This window comes from Chlorocebus sabaeus, chromosome 24 (assembly GCF_047675955.1).
Source record: "Chlorocebus sabaeus isolate Y175 chromosome 24, mChlSab1.0.hap1, whole genome shotgun sequence".
Classification (NCBI taxonomy): Eukaryota; Metazoa; Chordata; class Mammalia; order Primates; family Cercopithecidae; genus Chlorocebus; species Chlorocebus sabaeus.
Genome location: NC_132927.1, coordinates 64,995,275 through 65,014,885, shown reverse-complemented (window position 1 = coordinate 65,014,885; position 19,611 = coordinate 64,995,275). Strand labels below are relative to the sequence as shown.

At 35.3% G+C, this 19,611-nt stretch overlaps 1 protein-coding gene across 17 annotated transcripts in view; it reads left to right on the top strand.

The window, feature by feature from the left end:
- Nucleotides 1-19,611, top strand: part of EML5 (EMAP like 5) — a 188,452-nt gene that overhangs the window by 71,872 nt on the left and 96,969 nt on the right. For all 17 annotated transcript variants that reach the window (XR_005235451.2, XR_012091027.1, XR_012091028.1 and 14 more), the window contains exons 9-14: nucleotides 4,914-5,170; nucleotides 7,552-7,764; nucleotides 14,780-14,947; nucleotides 15,618-15,724; nucleotides 16,211-16,329; nucleotides 18,485-18,671. Coding sequence is in view for 8 of the 17 variants with exons in the window: in XM_073011239.1 (XP_072867340.1) it covers nucleotides 4,914-5,170; nucleotides 7,552-7,764; nucleotides 14,780-14,947; nucleotides 15,618-15,724; nucleotides 16,211-16,329; nucleotides 18,485-18,671 (1,051 nt within the window). In the remaining 9 variants the exon portion in view is untranslated. The remainder of the gene's footprint in view (nucleotides 1-4,913; nucleotides 5,171-7,551; nucleotides 7,765-14,779; nucleotides 14,948-15,617; nucleotides 15,725-16,210; nucleotides 16,330-18,484; nucleotides 18,672-19,611) is intronic.

Here is a 19,611-nt window from a genome sequence, read left to right as displayed (position 1 = left end):
GATTCAGTCTTTGGAGGGTGTATGTGTCTAGGAGTTTATCCATTTCTTTTTACATTTCCTGGTTTATATGCATAGAGGTGTTTATAGTATTCTCTGATGCTTGTTTGTATTTCTGTGGGGTCAATGGTGATATCCCCTTTATCATTTGTTATTATGTCTATTTGATTCTTCTCTCTTTTCTCCTTCATTAGTCTAGCTAGCAGTCTATTTATTTTATTAATTTTTTCAAAAAACCAGCTCCTGGATTAATTAATTTTTTGAAGGGATTTTCATGTGTCTGTCTCCTTTGTGAAGGTATTTTTATGCATGGATGATTCAAATTGGTATTTCTGCAAGGGAAGTAGCATTGGAATGTCCTTTTCTACCATTTTGCTGTCCTCACTTTCCACCATTTTCTGTTAAAAAATGCTCATATCATAGAGTCAAATGAAAACTTACAAATATTTTAAAATAGAAAATTATATATACACATATGAAACTTTGACTTATAGTAAGCTACATTGTGTTATCAACAGCAAACTCCTCAGAAGCACCCATTCCTTCTCATGAATAGTTAGGGAGACTTCATAATAGTGGAAGAGCTTGATTAGCAAGGCTAATAAATTATGCTGAAGATGGAGTAAGGTTTCCTACAGGGTATGGGATAGACTATTAATAGTTGTAAATATATAAAATTGTCATTTTATTTATTGATTGATTGAGACAAAGTCTTGCTCTGTTGCCCAGGCTGGAGTGCAGTAACACAATCACAGCTCACTGCAGCCTTCAACTCCTGGGCTCAAGCAATCCTCCCATCTCAGCCTTCCAAGTAGCTGTGACTACTTGGAAGTAGCCACCATGCCTAGCTAATGTTTTAATTTTCTGTAGAGATGTGGTCTTGTCATTTTGCCTACTTGATCTCAAACTCCTGGGCTCAAGCAATCCTCCTACCTTGGCCTCTGAAAGTGCTGGGATTACAGGCGTGAGCCACCATGCCCAGTCAAATTGTCATTTTAAATTCTACCAATGGCTAGCCACTTGTCTGTCTCTGACAGTGTTACTACCACATTTTATCAACTTTAAAAGGGATTGTGATAGTTTTTGCTGAAGAAATCACACATTCATTTAAATTTTTTTTCAAATTATTTATAGTTTTTCTGCTCTACTTCTTGGGAGTAGTGAGTTCCAAAAGTTGTCTCCTGGCTTTAAAAAGGTAACTCTTTGTGTACATCCATTATTTTTTCACATCAAATGGTTGGTTGCACCCCCACCAAAGAGCCCTATTATAACATGCTCAGTGTGTCCCATATTAAGTTTCATGCCTCAAACCAAAGTCTCTCTCTCTCTTACATCACATTTCTACTTTCTTCCCTTTCACAGGAGTATTTCTCATAAAACTGTCTAACTTCAATCTCTCTTTTCCTCTAATTAACTTATCAGCCTCTATCCTCTTTCCTATATGGCTTTTGCTTTCAGCTTTATGTTGAAAAATTGTACCCTATGTCCCTAAAACTAGGAGACATTTTTCACTTCTCATTTAGCTTGAATTCCCAGCAGTATTTGATTCTCTTAACCACTTGCTGCTTCTCAAAATGCCTTCTCCCTTGGCTTTTAGGTGTTTGTTCTCTTTATGTTTTCAGCTTACTTCTCTAGCCCCATTTTCTTCATAGGCTAATTAACTTTTGCCCAGCAAGTAAATATTAGAGTTCCTCAAGGCTCAGACCTAGAGTTTCTCTTCTTTTTGCTCTATATTTTCTCCTTAGGTAGTCTCATTCTGCTAGTCTCATTCTGCCTCTGCCATCAGTTACCATGCATAGCCTGATGACCCCAGATGCACAGCTCCAGCTGTTATCTCAAAACTCGAGCTGTGCATGTCCAGTTACTTATTTAACATCACTTGGATATCTCAAAGGCACCTCCAACTCAGCATTTCCAGAACTGAACTCATGATATCCCTCCCAAACTGATCATCTGTCCATGGACCCTATCCTAGTGAATGGCACCATTATCCATGTACCTAAGCAAAAACCTGGGCGTTTTCCTTGATACCTCTTTCTCCTGAACCCAACATCTGTAATCCATCACCGCTGCATCCTGTTGATTTTGCTTTCCTAATTAATTTTCTAGGAACATTTTAATTAAGGTTGTGAATAAGATTAGAATTGTATCTTTAACCTATAGTACGTATTATATCCTATAATAATATGGAATATTATACTACATTGTATTTTAAAGAAGCTCATTTTTTTCTGAAGTCTGAGAAACCATCATCTGCAGTAACCTTCTAATTGGTCTTGATCCTATTAGTATGCTCCTTTAATTTTTTTTTTTGATATGGAGTCGCGCCCTGTCGCCCAGGCTGGAGTACAGTGACGTGATCTCGGCTCACTGCAACCTCTGCCTCCCAGGTTCAAGTGATTCTCCTGCCTCAGCCTCCCAAGTAGCTGGGATTACAGGTGCATGGCACCACGCCAGGCTAATTTTTTGTGCTTTTAGTAGAGATAGGGTTTCACCATCTTGGCCAGGATGGTCTCCATCTGACCTCGTGATCTGCCCACCTCGTTCTCCCAAAGTGCTAGAATTACAGGCATGAGCCACCACACCCAGCCTAATTTGTTTTTTACCTTGGAACCAAATCAGCGATCTGACTGGTACATCTTATCCTAGCTTAACCTCACAAATTAAGGCCAAAAATCTTAACAAGACATATGAGGCCCCCTTCATGATTTTCCCTCAGCCTCCCTCAGCAGACTAAGTTCACACCAGAGTCCCCTTGCTTGTGTCCATTCAACTACAGTGGCTGTCACAAGCTGAACTTGAATACTTTCTCTTGCCATCAGCTCTTTCACATACTATTGTCTCTGCTGAAACATGGGTCCTTTACCTCCAGTTCCTGTCTTCTGCTGAGCTAAATCTCATTCATTCATCGGAATAAAATGTAGACGTCATAGCTATCTACTCCACTTCCTTTGATATGTCTCCCCAGAATCACTTAGCTAGAAATGATTCTTCTGTTGTATGCTCTGATCAACTCTGTACCTTTACTTTGTGATGTATTATGAACTGTTCATGTATGAGTATTCCCAGGCTTTTGCCTCCCTCTGCTTCTTAAAAGAAACCATAGTGATCATATATTAGTCTCCCAGAAAACTTAATTCCAGAATGTTTTTTAAAAATTAACAAATTTTCATCTAATAGTTGTCATCTTTCCTTTAAATTTGTCAGAGAAACTCTTCGTGTGAGAGAGTAGTCATATAATTCATAATATTGACATGGCAATATTATTCATACTAAAAAACCAATCAGTCAACCAGAATCTCTCTCTGTTATCTTCTACCGTGTGTGTGTGTGTGTGTGCGCGTGCACGCATGCGTGTGTTGGTGAGCAGGGGGCATGTTAACAGAAAACCTTGGACATAAACCATTCTTCTCATTAATTGGGAGTAATTAAGTCTCTAGAACAAAAATGCTATAAAAAATACTAAAATACTTCTGAAGAATTTTCCAGAAGCATTTTAATGAAGGTCATGAAGATGATTATAATTATAAAATTTTAAATAAAGGAGGCATAAAAAGTCAAAGCTGCCAAATAGTGTCTTAGACTTTTCTTAAAAATCTTATTCCATATAGGGAGGAAGGAATTGATGGATGGATGGATGGATATGGAGCAAAGAGCAATAAGGTATATGGTTTTAATGTTAACTTGAAGGAGTCCCTGGGAAATGCATAGGCAGCTGTATGAGTCTATGCATAGGAAGAGGACCCTGCAAGTTGCAGAGGCAAAAGTGATGTTAACCAGGGAAACTTTAAAAAAAAAAAGTACAGAAGGTTCGAAGAATGCAATCTTGGATTTATCTTGGGGCTCATTTTTCTATTTCTGTTTCTAACACTACTTTGATTAGGGTAATCACTAAGTACTATAATTAACAGGCCCACAGCTGTATAGTGACTCAAATACAACTGAAGATTAATTCTTGCACATGTAACAGTCAGAAGTTGATGAAGGCAAAATTTATCTGGAGAAAAGTCTCTGACACTGATTGGAAATAAGAATTTTTACTTCCTCCTATCTTTTTTCCCTGCCTCTGCTTCTCCTCCTCCTGCCCACAAACTCCACAACTTTGGAAACTCAGTGATGTTTTACTACATATTTTTCTATTTTTTGGCTGTTACTAATATCCGTATTATTTTGGATACTCCATAAGAAGTCATCATTGAAAAAAAGTTCCACTTCACTGCTCAACATGGTCCCTAAGGGAGGAATGTGTGTTCTATTTAAAAAGGTCAAAAAAATTAACCAGGTACGGTGGTGTGCACCTGTAATCCCAGCTATTCGGGAGGCTGAGGCATGAGGTGAGAATCGCTTGAACCTGGGAGGTGGAGATTGCAGTGAGCCAAGATCGTGCCACTGGACTCCAGCCTGAGCAACAGACCCAGACTCTGTCTCAATAAAACAAAATAAAATAAAATAAGATAAAATAAAGTAAAACTGAAGTAATATAGATGAATTCATCCTTTATTATTTCTTGAATGTAATTTTGCACATTTAGCTCCTTACAAAAAAAATTGTTTGAAAATTATAGTGTTTAAACATTTTTCATAAACTCCATATTCATAAAGAACTTCTTTTACCATAAAAATTTGTTACTTTATTTCCTTTATTCTTTGTTAACTCCAGAAATTTAGTATGGATCTCTAAAGTACTTAAAGTAATTTAGAAACTGAAATTCAGCATTTTCCTGAACATTTGGCATATATTGTTTCCATGTATTTCTGTTCAGCAATGTATTGTTCCTGAATTAATACTACTTGTGTTATTTACGTTTATTTTTATAAACACTTGATACGGCTTCATAGTCATTTTAGACTTGTTTGAAACGGAATTAATTCTGTTGTGACTTCTGTTCATGTAGTCTCATTTTTTCTTTTTAACAGAGATATGACGGAAGTTGTACATATTAAAGATAGGAAGGAGGCAATTCATGAATTAAAATATTCACCAGATGGAACTTACCTTGCTGTTGGATGCAATGACAGCTCAGTTGATATTTATGGAGTTGCTCAGCGTTATAAAAAAGTTGGCGAGTGTTTGGGATCCCTTAGTTTCATCACTCATCTGGACTGGTCTTCAGACAGTAGATATTTGCAGACAAATGATGGAAATGGGAAAAGACTTTTTTATAGAATGCCAGGTAACAATTTCTAGCAAATTATAGATTTGTAGTGCCTATACAATATTTTAGAGTTTTACCAGACGCAGATTTTAAGTTACATTTGACATAGGAAATCAAAGAAGATCTGAGCTGATATTTCAGGCATTGTAGACTTTTCTGTAAGGCTGCCTTATTATATTGAAATTCTTTTGGGTTTTTTCCAACTTTATTGAGATATAATTGACATTAAAAATTGTATATATTGAAAATGTACAATGTAAAGTTTTGATATATACGTTGTGAAACAATTTCCTCAATCAAGCTAAATGATGTATCGGTCACTTCACATAGTTACCATTTGTGTGTGTGTGTGTGGTGAGAACATTTAAGTTCCACTCTCTTAGCAAATTTCAGATACATCATACAGTAACAGCATTATTAACCATAGTCAACAAACTGTGTATTAGATCTTTTGAATTTATTCATCCTGTATAACTGAAACTTACATCTCCTTATATTCACCCCCACCTGGCCCCCACCGACCTCTACCTCTCCCAGTCCTTGGCAACCACTACTCTAAATCCTTTGGTTCTTAATTAAAACTCCTTTGGCTGGAGGATCTAAAACAGATTCTCTTTTTATTGAATTCCATACCATGATCATAGTGTATGGTAAAGTACCACTGTATCTTAGAGAGTCAAAATGCCTTTTTTGTGGGTGGAACTAATTAAGTGAATATAATTACTGGAAATGTGTGACCAATAAATTATTTGTTTTTTGTGTTTATCTCAAATAAACTTTGCAGGCTGGGCCTGGTGGCTCACGCCTGTAATCCCAGCACTTTGGGAGGCCACAGTGTACCGATAGCTTGAGCCCAGGAGTTTGAGACCAGCCTGGGCAACATGGCGAAACACCACCTTTACTAAAAATACAAAAACTAGCCGGGTATGGTGGTATGCACCTGTGGTCCCAGCTATTTGGGAGGTTAGGACGGGAGGGTCATTTGAGCTTGGGAGGATGAGGCTGCAGTGAGCCGTTATGTTACCATTGCACTCCAGCTAGGCAACAGATCAAGAGGCTGGCTCAAAAAAATAAATAAACTTTGCAAATATTAATAACTAACAAACTAACTTTGAAAAACAGAATTTCAACCAAAAGTTTTAAAAGAGAGGAATAGGCTATATGCACTGACTCATGCTTGTAATCCTAGCACTCTGGGAGGCCGAGGTGGGAGGATCTCTTGAGCCCAGGAGTTTGAGAACAGTCAGGGAACATGGTGAGACCACATCTCTATTAAAAAGAAAAAAAAAAGAGCAGGGTGTGTGGCATGCACCTGCAGTGGGAGGATCATTTCAGCTGGGAGTTGAAGGCTGCAGGGAGCCAAGATCATGCCAGTGAACTCCAGCCTGGGTGAAAGAGCAAGACCATGGCTCTAACTAAACAAATAAGTAAATAAATTAGCAAGTGAGTGAGTGCGTGAATGAATGGGATAAAAGCAGAATCATCGAAATATTACCTCTTAGTAATTTTTTTTTTTTTTTTGAGACAGAGTTTTGCTCTGTTGCCCAGGTTGGAGTGTAATGGCATGTTCTCAGCTCACTACAGCGTCTGCCTCCAGGGTTCAAGTGATTCTCCTGCCTCAGCCACCTGAGTAGCTGATATTACAGGTGCCCGCCACCATGCCCAGCTAGTTTTTGTATTTTTAGTAGAGATGAGGTTTCACTATATTGGCCAGGCTGGTCTTGAACTCCTGACCTTCAGTGATCTGCCTGTCTTGGTCTCCCAAAGTGTTGGGATTACAGGTGTGAGCCACTGCACCCGGCCACTGCATAGTACTTTATTTGTTGTGATGCTTAGGGAATTAGTCACTATCTTCCAAGAACCTATTACATAAAATAAGCTGCATAATTCAATGAATGCATCTCCCCAAAAGTTTTTCATTAACAGTCTACCTAATGTAAATATGTTATCCTACACTCATCCTTTCTTCGTGGTCTTTTCCAGTTCTCTCTTTTTTTTCTCAACTATGTATCTTAGGCTTCTTTTTTAATACCTGATTTGCCACTTTCTCATAGCTTTTACCTTTTTTTTTTTTATAACTTACCCTGTTATGACTAATCTGTATCATTTTTAAAATAGGATTCAGTTTTCTTCTCCACATAAGGGAACCTGCTAAGCTAAACATTCAAGGCAATGTGTGTCTCTGAATCAGTATAATTTTTGCAGTAGCTTTTTATAAATTTCTTGCATTTAGTTTTCTTTTCTCTTAACCCAAACTTACCTACCTATTTATGTATTTTCCTCTAAGTGGGGTGAGACGAGTCATTAAATTTTGGAATTTACTATGTTCTCAGTACAGTTTAGGCTTGAGAAAATCAAATGAAATAACTTCTTAAATTAAGACTCTGATTTATTTTTAGGGGGAAAAGAAGTGACAAGTACAGAAGAAATAAAAGGTGTTCATTGGGCTTCATGGACATGTGTTTCAGGCCTTGAAGTAAATGGAATTTGGCCCAAGTATTCAGATATCAACGATATAAATTCAGTAGATGGAAATTATATTGGCCAAGTTTTAGTTACAGCTGATGACTATGGAATTATAAAATTATTCCGATATCCATGTTTAAGAAAAGGTACCTTTTCTTTCAAAATATTATTAAGTAACCTCTCTCTCACAGAAGACTTTTATGTTCTTGCAGAAAATTAGTCTTGAGATAAATTAAAGGATTTCATATTTTTTAAATTTACACAGATTGGTAAAGGGTTTCATTTTGCTAATTCAAAAATTATTGTCATATGCTACATTTATTTTGGTCATGAAGTTTTATTAGAAAATTTTTTTGAATTCATATGTTACGAATGCATATGTTCTTTATGAATGCATATATTCTTTATGAATTCATATGTTGTTACGAATATCTCTTTCTTTTCAAAGAAACATTTTTCTTTTCACTTCCTGAATTCCTTCATAGAGTCAGACTATACAATGATGGTTGCATATGTGTGTGTGTATATATGTGTATATATATGTATGTATATATATATATATATTTTTTTTTTTTGAGACACGGTCTCGCTCTGTCTGTTACCCAGGCTGGAGTGCAGTGGCGATCTTTGCTCACTTCAGCCTCCACCTCCTGTGTTCCATCAACCCTCCTGCCTCAGCCTCCCAGGTAACTGGGATGACAGGCATGCGCCACCATGCCCAGCTAATTTTTGTATTTTAAGTAGAGACAGGGTTTCACCATGTTGGCCAGGCTGTGTCTTGAAGTCCTCACCTCAGGCGATCTCCCTGCGTCAGGCTCCCAAGATACTAGGATTACAGGCGTGAGCAGGGTCTGATGTGGTTTAGCTTTGTGTCCCCAGCCAAATCTCATTTTGAATTGTAATTTCTGGGTGTTAAGGGAGGAACCTGGTGGGAAGTGATTGGATTATGGGGACAATTTCCCCTATGCTGCTGTTGTGATAGTGAATGAATTCTCATGAGATCTGATGTTTTTATAAATGGTAGTTTTTCCTGTGATCTCACGCACTTCTCCTTCATGCCACCCTGTGAAGAAGTTGCCTTGCTTCCGCTTTGCCTTCTACCATGACTGTTGTAAGTTTCCTGAGGCCTCCCCAGCCATGCCGAACTGCAAGTCAATTAAATCTCTTTCCTTTATAAATTACTCAGTCTTGGGCAGTTCTTTATAGCAGTTTGAAAATGGACTAATATAGGGTCATATCATTTGGTTATTTTCTAGATGTTTTATCACCTCTTTTTCTTGGATCTCTTCTAAAATGATACAAATCATTCTGTTCATAGACCTGGGATAATTAAATAAAATGCTTTATTAGGTATCATTTATTTATTCCATGCCTATTTCATAAAGTATTTGAGTCAGCTCATAACAAGTCCATAAGCACTAAAGTAACTATACAAATAGAGAATCAGTATCAGGGGAAATATAAATAGAAGTACCATATTCAAACTAGATAAAGAAAATGACAGTAGTCAAACATCAAATTTAATTCTGAGCTTCGTGGAAACCAAAAATAAAGCAGGGCACAAATAGTTTTCATTCTACCTTTTTTAAAAAAGCATACTTACTTCTCTAGCAAATCAAAGTTTCTTTGGAAAATTTTTGAGGAACTTTCCTGTGGTATGGGACTTTATATTAGATGTAGTGAATGTGTATTCCTAGAGCATCAACACCTGTAGCAGATGCAGTAATGATTTTTCACCTGGCTTGTTGATACAAGCCGTTGGGCAAACATTAAAAATGTGGCTTAGTAAAGGTGATTTTTGGAAACAGCTAAAGTAGTTCGATTCAAATACATAATCTCCTGCTGTCAAACTTAAGGGCTTAATTTTTCCAGAAGCCCAGGCTGGTGTTTCTGTTGTGCCTCTGAGGTAAAGTGATGAGTTTAAGATCTTGCCAGCTTGCCATGTTGTTGATTCCTGCCTGTGAGATGTCAGCTTCCTAGGTGCATGTGAAGATATTTCACTAAGTATGTTAACAAAGGTGTGTTAGTCTGTTTTCACACTGCTATAAATAACTTCCTGAGACTGGGTAATTTATTTTTTTAAAAATGAGGTTTAATTGACTCACAGTTCCTCATGGCTTGGGAGGCCTCAGGAAACTTACAGTCATGGCAGAAGGTGAAGGGGAAGCAAGGCACGTCTTACATGGCAGTAGGAGAGAGAGTAGGAACAATGGGGGAACTGCTGAACACTTTTAAACCATCAGATCTCATGAGAACTCACTCACTGTCACGAGAACAGCATGGGGGAACTGCTGCTGTGATTCAGTCACCTCCCACCAGGTTCCTCCTTCAACACATGGGAATTACAATTCGAGATGAGATTTGGGTGGGACACAGAGCCAAACCATATCAAAAGGCTGGTTAAATCTCTAACAGTTAAAGTACCCTCTTTCTGAGTCCCACCACATAGCCAGGACATGAGAGTCACCAGGCACAACAAATTTTAAGATGGTACTTGCTTGGTTATAAAGTGTGAGATTCAGTAAGGGTCATGATGATCTTACTCTTAGACATTGCTCCTACTTAATTGTTTCACGTACTGCCCTCTATGCAAAAACAAAAATACTTTAATCTTCTGAGTTTTCTTAGTCAAGTGAATAGGATTTATTGATTGTTTTTATCATTTGCAAGAGAGAAGTTGGTATTATTGCACAGTAATTTTATTTCATTTATAAAATGTGTAGTAGTTATTTGGACTGCTGTGCGAATATTTTACCAAAGCCTAAGAAAATTAGTCTTGTTTTGAGAGATTGTTCACTCCTTCAAGGACATAAGTATAAATTGCTCCTCTTTTTTGTTTCCCTTTTGTTAGATTTTTTGTTGGTAATTTATTTTCTAGTAAGGATAATTTTTATTTCTAGGCACTTGTGAATCAGCTTGAGATTGTAGCTAGGTAAGTGGGAAAGACAGAATACGACTACTGCATTTTTAATGGATTAATATAAGTATTTTAAGATTTTATGTTTTGCAGACCACTTGGGCCAAAAAAGATTATGTATGTATTGAATTCACATAATTACATACCTTGAAGTTAGCAGTATTACTAGAAATACTCTCTTTCTTTTAGAGTAATTATTAAGTTGCATTGCTAGTCCAAGTTAAGGTTAGAAAAATGTAACTGATGTATTAATGTATTTTACATATCCACTCAGGTCATATTCATTAGGTGACTTCTTAGAAGTGCAGCATTTACAAAATGTGGATTTTAAATAATAGAATTAGTTTATGTTATAGAATCATTGTAATTGAAACAAAAAATATATGAAGTTAGCGCAAAGAGAGAATGATCGTATGAACCACATATACCCTACATTTTCTGCACTCTAATTTCAGCCCAAAGCATTCCACCCCCTTCATATTTTTTTCTTCATTATCATCCTCTTTTTCTCTAGTTTCACCTGCTCCTGACCATAATCTCAAGAATCCAGGACTCTTTCTAGGCAGCAGCATAGGGGCTGTGGTGGATGGTGAGCAGGTCAGGGAGAATGGAAAGGTGAGAGCAGGGTTACATTAGCCCATCACCTCCATCACTGTTAATAATGACCAAGACCCTCTCTGTACTTCTTGTTGGCAAATGAAAATTTATATTTGGAGAAAATATCATTTAGATTCCAGGAAATTCATAGGAAAAACCAAATATCTTACAATAACAACAACAACAAATTTATAACAGGGACTTATTCAGTGCTGTTTTCCATTTGTTGCATGTAGCTTTAATGCCTTTTTTCCACTGCTGCAAAATATTGTGTTGTAAGTTTATTCTGCAATTTATGCATTTATTCGCCTGTCATTGGACATTTGGGTCATTTCCCATCTTTTGATATTAAATGCAGGTTTCTTAAAGTAGTGAAATAACTAGGAGTGAAATTTCTGGGTCATGGAGAATGTGAATGTTATAAGAAAATACCAAATTATTTTCCAAAGTGGTTATACAATTTTACAAAGCCTGTTGATTCAGCACTTGATATTGCTATACTTTCTAACTTTTGCAAATCCAGTTAGTGTAAATGATGTCACATTGAGGTCTTAATTTCCATTTGTCTGACTACAAATGAAGTTAACCATCTTTTAAAATATGTTTTAGTCTTCTGTGTTTTCTTCTCTGTAAAACATGGGTTCATATCTCTTTCCTGTGTTTCTATTGGGTTATTTATTTTATTGATATGTAAGAATTACTTTATATACTCTTATAATACAAATGCTTTGTAATTTTTATAGTTTGCAATTATCTTTTCCCAGTTTGTGACTTGCCTTTTTGTTTTCTTGATGTGTTTTCTTGGCCAGTTCTTAATTTCAGTGTAGTTAAGTCTATTTCTCTTTCTTTTCTTATAGGTAGTATAGTTTTGTGTATTAAGAAATTGTTGCTTTTACTAGGGTCAGAAAGATATTTTCATATATTTATATATTCCCATATCTGGAAGTTTAATATCATTAAAACATAGTTAAATGGAAAAAGTCTTTTGTCATATTGCTACAATATATTGAAAATATTTAGTTCATATTACCCTTGTGTGAAAATACACATTAAAACACATTAGGAAATAAATGGAGTCATTGAAACACAAATATTTTAGTATATTTCTTTATCCTTACCAAGAATTTTCATCTTCTTTTAAATTAGGAAGCTTCTATGATCATTATAGCTTGTCTTGAAAAGTTTTTTCTCTGAGATATTCGTCCTAATTGATGATATACTGTTTAGGCCTTAACTATTCTTATTATTGAATCATTTTTATCATAGTTTTCATAATCAAAAGGCACCTTGTGAGCATATAATCCAATTTACGTTTTAAAATGAGGAAATGGAGTCCAAAAGAGGTTTGGTGGAATGCTCACACTTCTGTGCTATTAAATGGTCAAACTGATGCTCAAGCACTAGTCTTTGGATTTCAATTCTGATATTATTTAAGCTACATCAAACTTTTGCCCTCTTCTGTGCATTATAGGAGTTGGAATCATGTTCATGCCCTCAGTTTCCTTCACTACTCTTTCCTTCATTACAATCTAGCATTCCAACTCAAATGTCCAAGCAGAGCAAAAGGAAATGTAATCTTTCCTTTTCCGTTCTTTTTCTCTTTCTTTGAATATCTAATGAGTGTTTGCTATATACCAGGCACAAGGGATATACATTAAACAAGACACCACCATTCTCTTCAAAGACCTTATAGTTTTAATGGAGGAGTGAACAAGTAAATAGTCTATTACATTTCAGTGTTATATAAGTATAATCACAAAGAGTAATCACAGAGAATTCTGGAAGCATGTAACTTGGTCTTGGTGAGTCAAGGTCACTTCATGAAAGATATGATATCTAGGTTCACTTTTAAGATACCCATTTATCAGAACAAATTATTAAAAATTAAACTGGTTATTTAAAACTATTAATACAGTCCCATTGACTAAAAATAACTGGTTTCCCTTAGACTTATTTTACAACTTTCTTGTTTAGTTGCCTTGGTTTATCCAAGAGGGTCTTAAAGTTGGGAAGGGACTTACAGGATTATTTGTACCTCTCTCTATCATTCAGTGTAGTCAGAGTAGATACTTTAACTCTTTAATTTGCCCTGACATAACAAATTAGTAGATCTTAGAACTTGGAATTTTATTTGTTCGAATTTCTGGCTTTAACTTTTAAAACTCTCTAATGTCTAAGAGTGCTTGAGGGTTGCATCAAAGGTAGTAGTAGTAGTCAAAGCTCTCTCGATAGGCAAGTAATGCATTCCTATATAAGAGCCCTTACCTTATAGGATTTGCTGGGTTGAAATATGGGAAGTTAAATTAATGACTTATATTAAACTACATAAAAAATCTATTTCTAAAATAACAGTATTACTATTAAGCAGCAGTAAATTATAACTTTAGATGAGTTTTGATTCTATTTTATGTGTTAATTATGATAATTATCTTAATGACCAAGATGAAAGTTTTTCTCCAGAATTTTGTTGATGGGGCTTTGGCATCCTGATGTACAAGTCTTCTGTAACTTAATATAAAATGTTCAAAACAATATCAAAATGAAGCTAAGCATCATTGTATCCTGTGTACTTTAACAAGAATATGTATATAATGCCACATACCAGGAGGAGGAGATAGAGAATATATTCTAAAAATATATTCCTGTAAGATATAGTGGCTCATGCCTGTAATCCCAACACTTTGGGAGGCTAAGGTGGGAGGATTGCTTGAGCCCAGGAACTGGAGACCAGCCTGGGCAACATAGCAAAACCCTGTCTCTGCCATAAATAAATAAATAAATAAATAAATAAATAAATAAAATATATCCCTGTTGCCACAGAGATTTTTAAGAAAATGAACCACAAAGTTAAATGATTCCTTTATTATTGGAGAAATTGGGTGTATACCACCTTAGCCAAATGATACAGCTTAACATCTCTAATGATAGAACTGACCGTATCCCCTGAAATGACATATCCAAAAGGATGTAACATTGCCCATACCCAAACACATCACCTGAATCTAATCATGAGGAGGCGTTAGATACAACCCAAATTGAAAGATATTTTTTAAAATATCTGGATTTTAAAAATGATTTTAAAGGACATTGTTGGAACAACTGGGCATATTTGACTTTGATTAATATGATGTATTACATTGATTGGCTTTTTAATGTTGAACCAAACTTGCATTCCTGGCATAAATCTCATCTGATTATGTTGTTTAATCCTTGTTATATGTTGCTGAATTCAGTTTGCTACTATTTTGTTGATGACTTAAGTCTTAAAAGGATCCTCTGGCTGCTTCCATTGAGAATAATGGGGGTAAGGTCGAGTTGATTAGTTCTTTGAATTTCACTTAAGCCCAAAGGCCTCAGGCCAAAACATTCAAATGTTTCAGTATAAAAACAGTTGATTCCCAGGTTTTTCTCAAAGTGGTAAGATAATGCCTCACAGCCTTTGTGGTTCCTTGTGAATCAGCAGAGGAGATATTTGCATTCCTTGATACAGATTCATTCATTTGTTCAATTTTTGAGTCAGCTTATTTCCCATTTGTTCATAATTCAGTTAATAGAAGGATGATACAGTGGTTCATGTATAAAAATTGTTTGAAATGATATTTTGTTTAGCATTTGTTTATCAATTTAAAGATATATTTTTATTATAGGAGCCAAGTTTAGAAAATATATTGGCCATTCAGCTCACGTAACTAATGTCAGATGGTCACATGATTATCAGTGGGTTATTTCTATTGGTGGAGCAGATCACTCTGTCTTTCAGTGGAAATTTATTCCTGAAAGAAAACTGAAAGATGCTCTTCACATAGCACCCCAAGGTGAGTAGTATACATTACCTAAGCAATTTCCCTGTCAAATAATTCTTCAGTAACCCCCAAATAACAATTTTATGTTAAAGTATAATTTAGCCTCATAAGCTAACAGTATAGTTTGTTATTAGTAGAAATTTCAAGTTAAAATATTAGTTCTATATGTTTAAAGTTAGATGTCATAGAGTGTGGAATACAAAGTAATTTTGATTGCATTTTAATCTATCAAATAATGAGTGAAGAAACAGTTATATTAATAGCAAAACAAACATTGAATATATCCTCTGGGAGATGGGTGTCTAGATTTTGTAAATGCTTTTATTGACCAAAATTATCTAATGTCAATTCATCTGTTGAATATAGTATTTTTAGCTATTTTTCATGTTAATTATAGGTTATATTCACTTATATTTGCACAGACATTTAAATTTGATGTAGCGGTCATTGGGGAGCCAGTGAAGGGATTTAAAGGAGCTATTGAGTTTGCAGTGAGTGGAGAGGAAGATAATCTGTAGTACAGTTTACTGACATCTGTGTCACTTGAATAGGTAATTTCATTTGATTGTTTTATGGCTTGTCTCCATGTCAACTGACGTAGCTCTTAATCATTAATTTTCCAGTGCTGTTTTGATAATGAATCTTCTTTAAACAAGTAACATTTCATTTTTAAAAATTACAGAAAGTCTGGCTGACTCTCATAGTGATGAATCAGATTCAGATCTGTCTGATGTTCCAGAGCTGGATTCTGAAATTGAACAAGAGACACAGCTCACCTACCGTCGACAGGTAATTTTCTATATCACACAGTTTTTCTCTGAAAAGTCCAATTTCTTCTTTATCTTGCTTCCCGTTAGTCATCTGTTGTTATCTTTTGTGTCTTTAATTTCCCAAGCGATGTATGATTATGTTAGTTTTCCCACTGTCAGTGTTAAATTTTTTTTATATTAAATGGTTGGTATGTTAAGTATGCTTGCCTTCTATTTGCCTATAGGATTTTGTCATAGTATACTCACATTTATTCCCTTAACAGTATTCTTTTGTGAAGTATAAAAATTTCCTGGAACACTAAATATCTGTTTGTCAGTGTGATATATAGAAAATGTGAATTTGTTTGTTCTTTCCGAGGGAGTAAATTTCATGAATTACCTTTTCATTTAAGACTATTATTAAAGGTTGTTTCCAGACAATGTCTGAAAGTTATATTGAGAGTATATGAAAACCTTTATTAATATATATTCTAAGAATATTTCTACTTATGTACATTTTTTAAAGGTTTACAAAGAAGATCTACCTCAGCTTAAAGAACAATGCAAAGAGAAACAAAAAAGTGCTACTTCTAAAAGAAGGGAGCGGGCTCCAGGAAATAGTATTCGATTACACTTTGTTCACGGGTATAAAACAACTATCTTTCATTTATATGTTTGAATTTTGGTTCACACTTACTAGCTTAACATCTCTAATGATAGAACTGTCTGTATCCCCTGAAATGACGTATCTGAAAGTATACAACATTGCCCATGGGGAAAACACATCATCTGAATCTAATCATAAGGAGACATTAGACAAAGCCAGATTGAAAGATATTTTTTTAAATATCTGGATTTTTAAAATGATTATAGAGGATACTGTTGGGACAACTGGGCATGTAACTTTAAACAAGTTACTTTAAACAAGTCACTTAACCTCTCAGCTTCTTTTTTTGTGTCTGTGAAATGGAGATAATAGTACTGTGTTAGTCCATTTCACATTGCTATAAAGGAATACCTGAAACTGGATAATTTATAAAGAAAAGAGGTTTATTTGGCAGGCTGCAGGCTGTACAAGCAGGGCAGCAGCCTCTGCTCAGTTTCTGGTGAAGCCTCAAGAAGCTTTTACTCATGGTAGAAGGCAAAGGGGGAGCAGGTGTGTTACGTAGTAAGAGAGAGAGCAAGAAAAAAGGAATCGAAAGGGAAGGGGGTTGCTGGACTCTTTAAGTAATCAGATCTTGTTTGAACAAATCAGGAGATAACTCATTTATCACCAAAGGGATGGCATAAAGCCATTCATGAGGGATCTGCCCCCATGACCCAAACACTTCCCACCAGGACACTTCCCAGTATCGCACACTGGGGATCACATTTCAACATGAGATTTGGACAGGACAAATATCTGAATCATATCAAGTACCTACCTTACAAGGTTCTGATGAGGAGTGAATAAGGCAATGCTAGTGGTGATTTACAACATTATGTGGTACATAATAAGCACTATGTAAGTGTTTATTAAATAAAAAAAATCTTATGAAAGTTTCATATTTATGGAAATGGACCTCTTTAAACAATTAAGTAAAATGTAAGAGGTAATCATCTCCCCTTAATATGTCTAATTTGGAGTGATATTGTAACTTCTTCTTGCATGAGCATTTTTGCCTAAATATTTCAGTTTCACCAAAATACAGGTTCTGAATTCTCTTAGAACATCCGTCAAGACAGGTCTCACATTTCAGCTTGGCAGAAATAGATTTTCCAATCTGACTCTTTTCTACCTTTCACCCAGCATTCATTTTCTTACCTGACTGATAATACTTATCAAGAATTTTAAAAAGGATTTATTAAGTAAAAGTATTTTTTCTCCAGTGTTAAAATGGTCAGTAGTTTTTATGCTGTTATATTTTATGAATTGGGTTTCTTTGAAGTGCAAAGCAAGGTTGCTATAAATGGACTTATTTTGACCATTTAAGATTTGGCTACTTTGTCGTGGATGAATATAATATTTTTAAATTGTTGTTTAAACTTATTTTTGGAATATATGTTATATTAAGGTGTATAAAAGGGTACAGTTTGAAAATCTTTCTCCCACCTCTGCCCTCCCAGCCATCATTTCCCCTCTCTGCAGATAGTCACTATTACTTAGTTTCAGAAATACTTATATAACAATTACAAATATATATTCTTTTCTATGCCTTTTACTTATAAAAAGCAATTGTTTTATTTTATAGTATACAATTTTAATATTATACTTACGTAAATAGTAGTATACTATACATACTATTCTCTACCTTGTTTTTTTCACTCAATATTATACCTTAGATTTAGCTATTTGCAGTCCGAGCAGTTCATAAAAGTTTATTGGATCAGGGATGGTGGTATTTTTTAATTGTTCAGGCTGGGCATGGTGGCTTACACCTGTAATCCCAGCACTTTGGGAGGCCAAGGTGGGTGGAGCTGAGGAGTTCGAGACCAGCCTGGGCAACATGGCAAAACCCCATTTCTACAAAAAATACAAAAATTAGCCAGGCACAGTGGCACGCAGCAGTAGTCCCAGCTACTTGGAGGGCTGAGGTTTGAGCCTGGGTGGTCAAGGTTGCAGGGAACTGTGATCACACCATTGCACTTCAGCCTGAGTGACAGAGCAAGACCCCATCTCTTTTAAAAAAAATTGTTTAGTATCCTGTAAAACTGGAAATTGAATGATTCACTCAAAGGGTACCTACTTCTCCCCCGTATAGTCTGTATTGATCAGATAAAAGACCAAAATTAATTACATATGATTTGTTTTCTATATTAGTTACAGAGGTTATGACTGTCGAAGTAATCTGTTTTATACTCAAATTGGTGAAATTGTGTACCATGTGGCAGCAGTGGGTGTCATTTATAATCGACAGCAGAACACACAGCGTTTTTATCTGGGTCATGATGATGATATTCTCTGCCTAACTATTCATCCTTTGAAAGACTACGTGGCAACAGGCCAGGTAGGTTTGAAAGACTGACAATGAACCAGATAAGCTACACCTTTGTTTGAGTTTAAATAAATTAATCATATATCTCTTTTGTATTCTAGGAAATGAAGAGTAAAGAATTCTTTAGAATGGGTTTTATTTTCAGATTATAAATAAAATTTACCCCAAACTTTTTTCCTACAGTTTTACTTAAAGTTTTTATTGTTTAATTCGAATTATTTTAATTTAAATTTGGAACTCATAGCTCTGGCTTCTTTTTTCTGTCATGATATTAATTTTTTAAATTAGTAAAATTAAAGAAAACATAAAGACTAGAAATCTGGTGTCTTTAGGTTGAGTTACCTAAAACAGTAAATAATTTAACAAATGTCCTGTGACAAACCTAAGGACTATGTCTCTTTATTTTACAATCAGGATAGTAATCTATTCAGGTTTACCAAAGTAGAAAGCACAAATATTGAAATAAAAAACCCTGAGAAAAATCTTAACTGATACCTCTCTATATGGAGTTCTTAGAGAAGGAAGGGAAGAAATGAAGTTTATAGATTCTTACTATATGTAAGTATTTTACTAGTTTATTGATGTATTCTCACCTCAACCTTGTGAGAGTAAAATTATTTCCTTCAGTCTACAAATGATGAGGTTTAGGTTTGGAGAAATTAAATAATTTGCTTAAGATCAATCAGCTAATAGGTAGTAAAGCCTAAAGCCTTCAGTTTGTCTGGCTTTAAACACTGTGTAAATATACCTTTTAGCTAGGATATGTGGAAAAGGGGTCAATTTGCATCCTCCTATATAGCTTTCCTGAAAGGAGAGAACACTCCTCCCTTTTTTCTTTCTGGCATTCTTCTTCCTTTATTTGTGCCTCTCTTTACTTGCTCTTTCTCTCCTTCCTTTCCCTTTCCTTATTCCTTTCTTTCATTCACTCAGAAACATTAATCAAGCACATTCT